The sequence below is a fragment of the Diadema antillarum genome, unplaced genomic scaffold, assembly GCF_040938485.1.
Source record: "Diadema antillarum isolate AM-2024a unplaced genomic scaffold, OU_Dant_1.0 seq00000364_RagTag, whole genome shotgun sequence".
Classification (NCBI taxonomy): Eukaryota; Metazoa; Echinodermata; class Echinoidea; order Diadematoida; family Diadematidae; genus Diadema; species Diadema antillarum.
Window position 1 is genome coordinate 1,242,353 of NW_027271365.1, and position 12,410 is coordinate 1,254,762.

The window sequence follows — 12,410 nt, forward strand, 5'->3', positions numbered from 1 at the left end:
GAGACAGAACTGCAAACATCCCAATATATTTCAAAAATTGCCAAGAACAATGGATGACTGTAGAGAATATTGCCCATGAAGCAAAACAAAACAAAACAAAACAAACTGCATAAACAGACAAAAATCGAATCAATCCCAGTTTTCATCGTAACCATGCAACATTCTATTGACTTGAGTAGGAAACACAGACTGCAGCATCACACATCTAGTCTTTTCTCATCAAAGTCCAATTACTACTCTCATGATCACATTTGCTTCATCAAAAACAAGAGCAACGGATTTCAAATAGATAGAGAAGGTGGGGATATATAATTTCTTTAAAAAAAAAATAAGAAGGAATAAAAAAAAAAGAAGGATATCACCTCCCTCGCCTCTGCTCATGATCATGACAGCTCTGTGATGCAGTCTGGTAGGTGACTGGGCTCAGCGTCCATCCCCGGTATGCGGCATCCAATGAGGTACTTCTGGATGGCAGCGAGGTGCGTCCACGCACCCAGAACAACGAAGAGGTGCCAGATGGCATGGGCGCATGGAATGACACCGTCACACTTGAAGAAGAGGACACCAAATATGTAGAGGGCCCCGCCCAGGGCAAGTTCATATGTTCCATTTTTCAGGGGCTGTAGAATAAGGAATGGAGGACTGCATGAATATACAACTTTTATGACAATAGTTGCCCACTAACTCCCTTGCACTGCCTGATATGTAAACAAACCTTGAATAAGAACGAGGAGTGCTAACCCTACGCAACCTTGATTTTGAAAGTTAGCAGGACACTAGTACTGAACAGGAAAATGATGAAACTCATAAACTCTTCTCACTGCAATTATGGTCAAATCAATGTCGACATGCATTTTCTCCAGTAAATTTCCAGTATGTGACTTTATCAAGCATATGAATAACGCATATTTAAAATTTTCACTCCATATGTATCCAAAGAGAAGACAGAAAAAAAAAACCAATACATTGCTGAAATATGTAGCATCTTGATATAGCCAGCATCTCTTTTAAAAATGATATTCATAATAATTCATACATGTATGCACGTACAAATATCTGAACATTGCATTTCTGCTTTTGTGAAACAATGCACTGTATCTCCTGAGCCATACTTCAAAGTGTCTTAATAAACCAAAGCAACAATTTCAATGTTAATGCTAAATCAACTTGCTCATGTGTCTCTTCACACCACTTCAACTCAGGCTCTCAAACCATAGGGCCACATGCATTATCCTCTCATCATAAAACTAGGAACTAAATACTTAGCATATCAGTACGTTTACTTTAAACTACTTGCTAGGTTTAACCACCCATCATTGGCATAAGCTACATTCAGACGGTGATCCTTAACTTCAAGTTAAGCTGCCTTCAAGGATAAGCTCTTGTCCCTTAAACTTCATCACGCATTCACTCGACGAAGCTTACAATCGAAGGTAGCTATCATCAATGATAAGCTCCTGCCCCTTTACCTACAAGCGAGTCCCTCTTGATGATAAAACCACAGAACTGGAAGTTCGCGATTACCCCAGTAAGAGGGGACACTGTATTCATATTTGGGAAATTGACCTGGAAGTGAAAGGGAATGTGGGTTCACAAAGAGGTCAAGCTTACCTTCAAGTTGGTTGATTTTCGAGCCCACACAATGCTTAACATCGAGTGGGGGTCCTCGCGGCTTGTGGATAGAGCATTAAACCTGAGAAATCTTGTAGTACCTATCTTCGAGTTAACTTTTAGTTAGCTTAACTTCAAGTGTGTCTGCACAATACTTAAGAACGAGCTTATCCTCAAAGTTAGCTTTTAACTTAAAGTTAAGGGTCACTATCTAAATGTTATTAATGACACAGAGGTGGATGCTGAGAACAAAAGAGTGCCTCTGGCATCATTCATCCAGAAGAATCCACAAAATGTGTGACTGGAGGCAGATTTGGTGCACAAAGGAATATTGCACATCAACGCTACATGGGATAGTGATCTTACCGATTCCATGACTACCAAGGCAGGAGCTGTGCCGAGGATAACATAAAATATGGTTTCCAGTCTCTTGTACCTAGATGGGAGATGAGAGCAGGGGAGGGTGGGGAGCAACACAAAGAGAATCAATTATTACTACAGTGACTTTGACAGGAATGGCAATATTGTGAAGATTATGAAGTCCGTTGAATGCAGATTTGTCACTTATACAAAGAGCAACAAACACTGCTTCTGAAATTTAATCATCTTTTACATTATATCAGCAATGGAGAGACTTTTAGGGGATTATGGTTCTATCAGCGCTAATATAAATGTGATACAAGATGAATCAAGAGTACAATTTAATGATACTTAACTTAGTTGGACATCAGAGTACAATGTGAACACACCATATACTCTGCATTTTCACTTTCACAACATGTAGCAAGTCAACTGATATTTGCAAAATTAAAAACTCACAAAAATTTTTAACCCCTGTGAAAGAAATGCAAAGCACAATGCCTCTAAGGATGATACTTGCTAGCTCTTCTCTTGAATAAGGATCTCTTGATTGGCTCTCGCTTGCAAATTCAACCACTCACTTAATTTTCTTTCAAGTCCAGGTTTGCAAAATGCATGGCATGTACAGTACATGATGAGTTCATTTACAATGGTCAGAAATGAATAATATAAATTTATGCACTACCACATGAATAAACCAGATAACAAACAAATGAGAATCTATGCATACTTACTTTTCATAAAAACAGTAGGAGTAGATGATGCCAAGCGTTGCAAGGAACCACATGCACCAACGTAAATGTGAGCCAAAGAATCCCACATCACACAAAGTCAGCCTTTTTCACCAAAAATGATGCAAAGAAAATGAGAAAGTGTGAAAAACTGCTGCAAGAGGAGAAGCACCCTTGGGTATGGATGGACAGAAAAATTAAGTAGTACTAAGCATTAGCAGCTTCAGAGGGGAATCCAAAAGTTGCAAGCTTAATCAAGTAGTGCATAAATCAATATATGGGCAGGAAAACACACAGTCAAATGAACTGACTGGGTGGTATCACAAGTGACGTCCGATGTTTAGTGCACTCCCGTTGTAACGAACATGGTTATAAAAAAATTCCAGTTACAAAAGAGTAAAAATTCAGGCCCCAACATTATCCACGCTGTATTTTTATCATTCGTTCGGTTGTGGCAAAATTGTGATATAACGAAAGAAAACTGTCAGTCCCAAGGACTTCGTTATAACGGGATTCTACTGTACCAAGAGAGAAAGACAGGTTATGGAGTAGGTCGAGAATTGATTGTCATTAATTTTGTCTCTCAGTTCATTCTACCATCTACCATGTACCTTCTACTATGGTGAAAGCTTCAATGTATGTTCTTTAAAACACCTTGAAGTAAGCACTATCAAGTGGTCAAGTAAACATTAGCCATGTGTACATGCAGTACATATCCTCAACGCTAAGATAACCTTGATGCTATGATAGCCTTAACTTGTCGAGGACGGGCTGATTTTGCTATAACACGCATTTCCAATAGACTTGCGCGAGTATACTCAGTATACTCGGGACTCATCCTCAACTGGTTAAGATTATCTCAGATCAGGTTCACATGCCAATTTTAACGTCACTGCTCTTACTTGTGGTTATTCTTGCTTACTCGCTGCTATGGACTGCGTGTAAAAAGGGCTATATAATGAGAAAGACTTATGGCGATAATAGTCACAAGTCTGTTCACACGGCAGCTGGCCACAAGCATGGTGGGTGGTCAACCACACTGTGTGCGAAATCTTGCTGCCATGGAGCAAGACCATAAGTTTTGTCATTGCCAAACTTATGTTTTCTCACTTGTGGCTATCTTGGTTCTATCTTGTAACCACCTCCGTTCAAACAGCATTAAGTTTGGCTATTGTGGCCAAGATAGCTTCAAGTCTATCATGGCCTAAAGATTATAGTCCTACGTCTGAACCCAAATAATATTTTGAAAAAATACTCACACACACATACACACAAACTGAGCATATTGTGATGGCAAACATCAAAAGTAGGGGTAGAAAGGGGTGATGATGATGAGATCTTACCAAGGAGTGTAGGAAGCAGCAATGAAGAGATAGATAATGGCTCTGTCACTGATGTGGAGGTAAAACCTCAAGGTTCTGTAGGAGTGAAATGGAAAGTGAACATTATCTGATGTTGACATAATGGAGATTTGTGAGATATTCCATATCCATATGATCACAGAATGTACAGGGCAGTGATCATTAGAGTACTGCTTCACTTTCTTTCACATCAAACATCCCTCATTTACCTTTACGAAAGAGATTTCTTTTCGCCATCAATGACTCTACTAAAAGTACATTAAGGGAGTTTCACTCGAATAAACTTCCAAATTAGGAAACTGAAAGTTATTTTGATTTGTCCTCGGTGTGCTGGGCAAACAGAGAAAAATAAGAGAATACCATTTAAGTCTGATGACAACACTGCAGTTTATAAGATTCAAACAGACTGCAAAATTCAGTTATCATCCGCAAATCAGGCATTTTGCAGTAATGCTTTATAACAGGAGTCAAGTTTTATTCAAATTGTGACAAAACAAACGACTGAAAAACTGTTGTGATGTACTCTATATTGTATCAAATTGTATACAATTTCTTCAAGTGTAAAGTACTGATGGCCACTTCTTGTTAACTTATCATCAGCAGTTTATATACATGTATGTATTTTGTTATTTATATATTTATCTATCTATTCATTTATTTAATCATTCATTTATTCATTCAATCAATCAGTCAGTCATTTATTATCTTATGTATTTATCTAGATTCATTTATTCACTGAATTATTCACTCATTCATTTACTGATCAATTTGTCTCTTCATTTATCTATGTATTTTTGGTGAGGGAATTGAACGTGGAAAAACACAGGTAGGTGGAGGCTCTGAACTCACCTCGCATGACCTGACCAGGAGACAAGATGAAAAACAGTGGAGACGCTGAAGAGCAGGAAGAGGGCCAGTCCAAAGGTCTTGGCGCTGATTTCCTGGGGCATGTTGATGGCCTCCTGGACCAGGTCTCGTGTGGCATAGACGCAAGGAACAATGCATATCTATCCAATTTGTCAGGGAAAGAAAGCACAGGAAAACAAAATGCTGTAAATCATGGTTAACCCGTTGAGGACAAATCCCGAGTATACTCAGGCAAGTGTCTATGGGAAATGCGTGTTGCAGCAAAATCAGTCCATCCTCAACGGGTTAAGGAAGAACAAAAGTTTGTAACTGGTATTCTTCAACAATGCAGATAACAAAGCCAGTGATGAAAAATTCCACAGAGTAAAACTGAGTAAAAATAGGGTTCTGTGAAACCAATACTTCTTAAAATCTACAACATAGTTTAATCACTGTTCTTTCTTTCTTTGAGGTAATGGCTTTCAATTTTTGAATTCTTTCCTTGAACATCTTGGGTATATCAATAGGCCATGCATGGTTAAAACAGATGTTACAAATTTCTTTACATTTTATTACTGATTAGTCTCTACTACTGTTTAGATAAAGATTTGTCTTGCTTACTATCTCTCTCACATTCACATCCACACACTCTCACTTTGCACAAGGATATTACAGTTCTCTTGTCTTCAGTGATATATGTTTATACAATTTATACAATTTATTCATATTTATACACTCTATTCTATTTCTTGAGCAAAATTGTGAAGTGAATGTTTCTATCAAGAAACTGTATGATGATATCAGAGTAGAGCAAAAGGCATAGAAGAAAGATCAATCCACAAAATGCTGTGCAAATGAAGTTTGCAACTGCATAGAGGTAGTGCACTTTTTAGTTTTATAGAAACTCACTCCATGCGTTAGGCAATTTGCCATGTGTTCTATGTTTGTTGGGACATAAGCTTCATTGGGCTTGGCTGGGTTGTTCTTCCACCTATTTCAAGAAAGGCAGACAGAAAGAGAACACAAAATAAAAGAACATATGGCAAGAAAAAGTATGTGAATTCAGTGGATACACAGATATATAAGTAGATCACTAGTAATTACCTGGTACGATACACACCACTGAAGACCACAATCATGCCCAACGGCAAATAACGCCATCCAAAATTCAACCGCCTGCATGCTACATGTAGAAACCTATAATAAAGAGACCGTCTATGCTTTTGTGCACGGTAGAACCTTGGCACAGGAGGTCGAACCTTGGTGCGGGTGCCATAAACTTAGCTCTAAAATTTACAATTTACTGCTAATTGCTAAAATTTACATTAACCAGACCTTGCTTGCCTTGCACTCTGCCAAGCAAGTTAAATTTAACTTTCATAATAAAAATTTCAATTCACACGCAGAGCCTAAAGCATTCAATTGCATCTGACCAGGGATGCATGTCATCACTTGCAAAAGATACCTAGACTGTCGAGTGGTACGCTACAAAGAATAACTTTGGAGGACGACGGGGGAAATTACAGAATACCGGTTTTGCGTCATATAAATTAGCATATTGGTGCGTATAAGAGCCGCCGGAGGCGGGGCCGAAGGCCCCGCCTCCGGCGGCTCTCCCTTAGAGATGAATTTCAGCCCGAAGGGCTGAAATTCGTCTTTCCCGTCGTCTGGGGCCCCCAAAAAGCCCGGGAACGGAACGAACGTCAAAAAGTAGGTTGACCACACAATTTTTATGAAAATTGAGTGGTTTCAGAGGAAAACTGCTCTAAATCAAGATAACTCGAGTAAATCGTCGATAAAGAAAATCGAGCCGATTTTGACGGAACTATTTTAAAGGTGATGACGTCATCACAGCTAGCAGCTCTTCTTCCTTTCACTCTTTTCGACACAAGTCATTCACGATCAATCACACTACACACTACTGTAGTTTGGCAAGGCAGCGCGTATACGCGTATTGTCAAGAGACAAGTGCGCACTCAACTGCTATACGTATTGTACACTGTACTAGTAAACATGCGCGCGTTCTGCAGACTCAATACGCGCCACCACTGCACACGTACGCATCATAAGCTGTTGTGTGTAGGTACTGTTGTTGTACAACTGCATAGAGTCAACATGGTGGGCTGTCAAGAGCACCCACACAGTGCGTAAGCTAGCACCAGCAATTAGATAAGTGATTGTTTTCTAGTCTCACCTAAATTGCTATCGATTTCTAGGATATGGACTATCCTCAACTCCTGAAAACGTGAGTATACATCGTAAATTCGGGTAAATTTTAACGGCTAGTCTAGACTAGCATCGTCAGGATCTAGAACTACATTATTCGGGGGACACCCCCGAAACCCCCGAGAACAACGTAAGATACCACACTTCTCACCGCACAGATCAAAGAAAACACACGTAAACAAATGCAATCGTCGACAGCCGAATCACGGACCGTATCGCAGATCGGATTAATATTTCAGACGGTTGCTATCGGCAAGCGTAATTACGCTCTTTTCAGAGCGATTTGCGCTCTCCGTGATTGGTTGCCGGTATTCTGTAATTTACCCGGACGACGACAGCATTGTTTCGTTAGGTCTGAACTCTCTGGGCGCGTTCGAGCGCTCTCCTAAAGTGAACTGTACCGTACCGTACCGCGCCAGAGGAGCGTTCGAACGCTCCTAAAGTGTACCGTACCGTACTGTACCGAGCCAAAAGTGGATCACTTCCCGATGTGCTCCAAAAGCGTACCAAAGCGTACCATAAGTTCGTTGTGAAGCATGCGCGTATCATGTGCATACGTCACAATGCAAAAAAATCATTCTCTTTGTTCTGGACAGCTGTAAGTAGTTCAAGCGCCAGGGGTGAATGACATTCTTGCTACAAACAAGCGTGACCTTTCTAAAAATAACTCGAGAGGTACGCTTTCTCCACAGAGCTTTCGAACGCTCCCAAACTGGCACAGTACGGTACGGTACGCTTTAGTTCAGTTCGCTTTGGTTCGCTCTAGAGCGCTCGAACGCACCCTCTGACTCTGAATCTAGCACGTTTAAAAGTGGAACCCCGATCTCCATGAGCTCCAGCACGGCTCGCTCGGTTCAACGTATTAATTAGCTTTAGTTTACATAACACAAGTAGCTGCGGGTGGGACTAACACCACTTCCTAGAGCTCTGCGCTATTTAACAAGCTCCAACCAGTAACAGTACACATGATCACAGTTTTTGTTGATCAGTTTGATTACCTTATATGACTCCAACACATGGCATTCACTTTAGGTCACAATTTGGCCCCAAATATATGTGGTTTCAGCTCAAATCCGCTGCAGACAGCGTCTCCACATCCGGTTCACCCCCCGCGTATGTGTAAACGATAACAGTTGAAATCGATCGATTGTAATCGCACTTGTTTCATATGAATATCGATTGAAACTTTTACAAAAGCTTGCTAGCGGTACATTGTAGTCCTAAGCAAAAGGTAAACAAACAATGGTCTATGCTCAACAAAGAAAGTTTGAATGCAGGAAAATGTGAGGTTAGGTGGCTTGGGTAAATAAAAACAAAAATAAAAGACATAATTATAAGCTCACGTGTCTTGGTGAACAGGAGGAGGAGGAGGAGCTAGGAGGAGGAGGAGGAGGAGCTAGGAGGAGGAGGAGGAGCTAGAGGAGGAGGAGGAGGAGGAGGAGGAGGAGGAGGAGGAGGAGGAGGAGGAGGAGGAGGAGGAGGAAGAGGAGGAGGAGGAGATATCTGAAAATATGCGGAAGGCTCGTGAATCAAGAAGTTTGAGAATAAAAAAAAATCTTTGTATCCTTGTATGTAACTCACCTGTGTAGAAAATTTTTCATTGGAAACCAAGATTATTGTTTTTGACCTGGATTCTTGCTGGAAAACATTCGTTTGTACATGTATACAGAATGGTTTAGTTTTCCCCGGGGGATATGTTAGTTTATTGAATGAATTTTGGAGACGCACCTAAAAGTACTCTGGCTGGTGAGGGATTAATATGGCAGGATTTCTCATAAGATGTATCCCATCTGGACATCTGACTGTTGAACAGTTCTTCAGAGGATTCAAACAGGTGTCTATCTGAGCAAAGTGGCGTCTTAATAGAACTCTCTGATGTAGATTCCTTGATGGCCCCTGAACCATATGTGCCTGATCTCATGAGCGTTTATTATTTGCTCAGTGTAATGGCAATATTAAAAAAAAAAAAAAATGATGGTGGTAAAAGGATTGTAGCAATATATGTGGCAATATATAAATTATGACCAAAAAAAAAAAAGCAATCATAGTGATAGCCATATTTATAATTAATCGGATAAGGGTAAATTTAATAAAATTGCTATTGAGTGTGAGCCTATGAGCCTGTTACGTGTCTGGTTATAAACATGTAGGTAATAGGATTTGGGATCGCTAAGAATTCCTGCATTCTATTTCTTATTCGAATACACTATCTCTATAAGTCCCACACTATTGAAAAGGTATTGTTATTGTACTCTACAGTGATCATTGTTATCAATGGTCATGAGATAGAGGAAACAGAAGTCTGTAAGACGTCATTAATTACCATGACCAAGGAGCTACTACAGACCATAACAAGTCCTGAAGAGGATTTGGTACTTTACTCCGGAATACAGTGCCTGAATAAACGTCAGCATGGGACCCTTTCACCTCTAAAAACATCAAAGAGCTTGAACGAGTCCAAAATGCTGCAGCCAGGTTCACCACATCAACTTATGGCAAGGATACAAGTGTCTCATCGCTTAAAGACTCACTTGGTTGGTCGCCACTACAAGAGAGACGACGGGCAAATAGACTAACCTGCTTCTACAAAATGCTGAATGGGACCCTGGATATTGACCATCGTAAATACATAAACCCAAAGAACCACACAATAACAAGAGGACACGACAGGCAATTTCAGTTGAATCATACAAGAACTGATGTTTACGCAAATTCATTTTTTCCAAGAACTGTAAAAGAATGGAACGATCTCCCCTCTACTGTAGTCTCTGCAAACACAATTGATGCTTTTAAGTGCAAACTATTCAACCAACTAACCACAAACCCAGTTAACCGAAAGTAATGACCACTCAAAGCCACACCTCCAGTTAAAATTCCCTAGTGGAATGTTCCGGAGGCTACCAAAACAAATAGCGCCCTCTTCAAACTCTTGCAGTACAATAATGATGCCGCAGGCTCGAGATCACTCGATGCTTGATATTTTTTTGTTCATTCCTAACAACAACGACGACCGCACGGCCATTTCGTTTTTATTTATTCTTTTTTAAAATAAAGCAAAGTTCTTTTTGTTCCAATCGTTCCTATCTAGTCTTATTTGCTAGAAATTAACGGCGAAATGTTAGCATATAATGATAATATGATGACTGTACCCACAGACCGATTATTTAACCAATGAAAAAAAAAATCGTAATAGATTATTGTTGTGATGACGAAAATGCTGGTAATAATCATGATCTTCATAATGATTGCAATGATGATGTTGATGATGATAATAATAGTATTATGATTCTTGCATTCGCGGGATAATAATGATAGATATAATGAAAAATCAGTGATAGATATAGATAAGAAATAAATATGATAACAAAATAATAGAAATAAAACAAATGATAATAATGACGATGATGATGATGATGGCAATAATAATGATAATAATAATAATAATGATAATAATAAAACACTTACATTCCTGCTTTACTGCTGCTGCTACTATGACTGGTAATAATAACAATTAATGATAATGATAATGACAATAATAAAGATGATAATATATTCACGTCATAATGATATGATAACAATATCAATAATAATCATAATGAGAATCTAATGTCATCATCACCATCATATCCAGGGCTCGACACTAACGGCGGCCCGGTGGCCCGGGGCCACCAAAAATGAAAGTCGGGCCACCAAATTTCCCAAAAGGGCAAATTTGGTGGCCCGCCTCGGGCCACCAAAATTTTTTGAAAAGTATGTCAATAAATTCGTAACTTTTTGCGACGGAAATTAGCAGTTAAATTTGTTTAAAGGATGGATAAAAAGGACTGAATGAGTGCCTGAGAGTGAGTGTTGCAAGTTTGTTGAAGTTTATTTATGAGTAGATAATTATGTCCAACTTCTAATTCTTACTATCATAAAACTTAAATATTTGACTCATTAAAAACAAAAGGACTGTTAATGTTTTTTATTGTTTTTTCGGGACACCAAATTTTTCTCTCGGGCCACCAAAAATTTGAAATTTAGGATTTTGGTGGCCTCATCGGGCCACCAAACAAAAAAGTTAGTGTCGAGCCATGATATCACACTACTGTTATCATCGTCATTATCACCATTATCATGCACTATCATGACTTTTCTTCTTGTTATTGAACATATTGTGTAACCGTTTATACGAGGCGTCAGCTGGAAAGCAGCTGTCAGTTGTCAGAATATCCGTCAGTGATAACATATAGCACTTTACCTCTTTTTTTAAGACAATGATTAAGTTTCGAGGGACCCTTGTCAAAATGATATTCTCTCTACCACCTGGTTTCCAAAAGTTCACTCTCTTCGTTACATCCGTGAACCTCTAACTGACCTGCTTCGTCATAAATTACTGTCTTACATTAGTACTGTAATCGATTTTATTTCCTTCTATTCCATATAAATATTTTAATTTAGAATGAGAATAGAGGCCCCCATCAACTTCACTGCCATAAAACATTAGTAATCAGACGTAAAATGTCACAATTTAATTGTCTGTGTATTAATCAAAAGATGAAATTCAGATAAGTTCATTATGGTCAGTTCCTCTTGACCTAGCTCTCTCCCCCCACTTTCTCTCTCCCTCTCCCCCTCTCTCTTTATCTCTCTTCTCTCTCTCTCTCTCTCTCTCTCTCTGTCTCTCTCTCTCTGTTTCTTATTTTTTTCTTGTCTCTAGCCCTTCTTCTCATTCTTTATCTCTTTTTATCTCTCAAGAAATGAATAATTGTCAACGATTACCGAATGTAAAGACGACATAAACATTTGAGGCCAGTGTCTTTTCATCAGTCTGCATTAAGTTTTCTATCGAATGGCCAATGATACAAAGCTTAAAAAGGGAAGAATGAAAAGGGTAAAAACTAAGATGTCAATACAATAAACATCTAGAGTGTTTTTTTTTTTTTTCGTGTCAACATTGGATTTTTTTTTTCTCCACTCGACCGGTTGAATGCCCTATACATTACACCAGTTGGAGTGTTGTTGTTGGGTTTTTTTTTTTGCTTGTTTTTGTTATTGTTGTTGTTGTTGTGACTGTCGTCTTTGTTGTTGTTGTTTTTTATTCCCTCATGACATCACGTACTCTGTGGGATACTCTGTAAAACGAGGAATGTTCTCGTACATTTTTATTTCGCGAATTTCACCAGAACCAAGATTCGCGAAATCAAAATGCAGGTGAAAGTTCTTGTCTATTTTATACGCACTGAATGTTAAAGGAAACTCGCGAAAATTTCATGCCGCGAAAAAGGCCGTCGTC

General features: G+C 39.1%; 1 protein-coding gene across 1 annotated transcript; it reads right to left on the reverse strand.

Annotated features, from left to right (window-relative positions):
* Positions 1-383: 383 nt before the first annotated feature.
* Positions 384-7,476, reverse strand: LOC139731173 (monocyte to macrophage differentiation factor-like). Its single transcript, XM_071642054.1, has 7 exons — positions 7,460-7,476; positions 5,819-5,900; positions 4,913-5,070; positions 4,046-4,120; positions 2,706-2,807; positions 1,978-2,047; positions 384-620 (listed from the first exon to the last, which is right to left on the reverse strand). Exons 1-7 carry the CDS (start codon positions 7,474-7,476, stop codon positions 384-386), a joined length of 741 nt encoding a protein of 246 aa, XP_071498155.1.
* Positions 7,477-12,410: the final 4,934 nt, after the last annotated feature.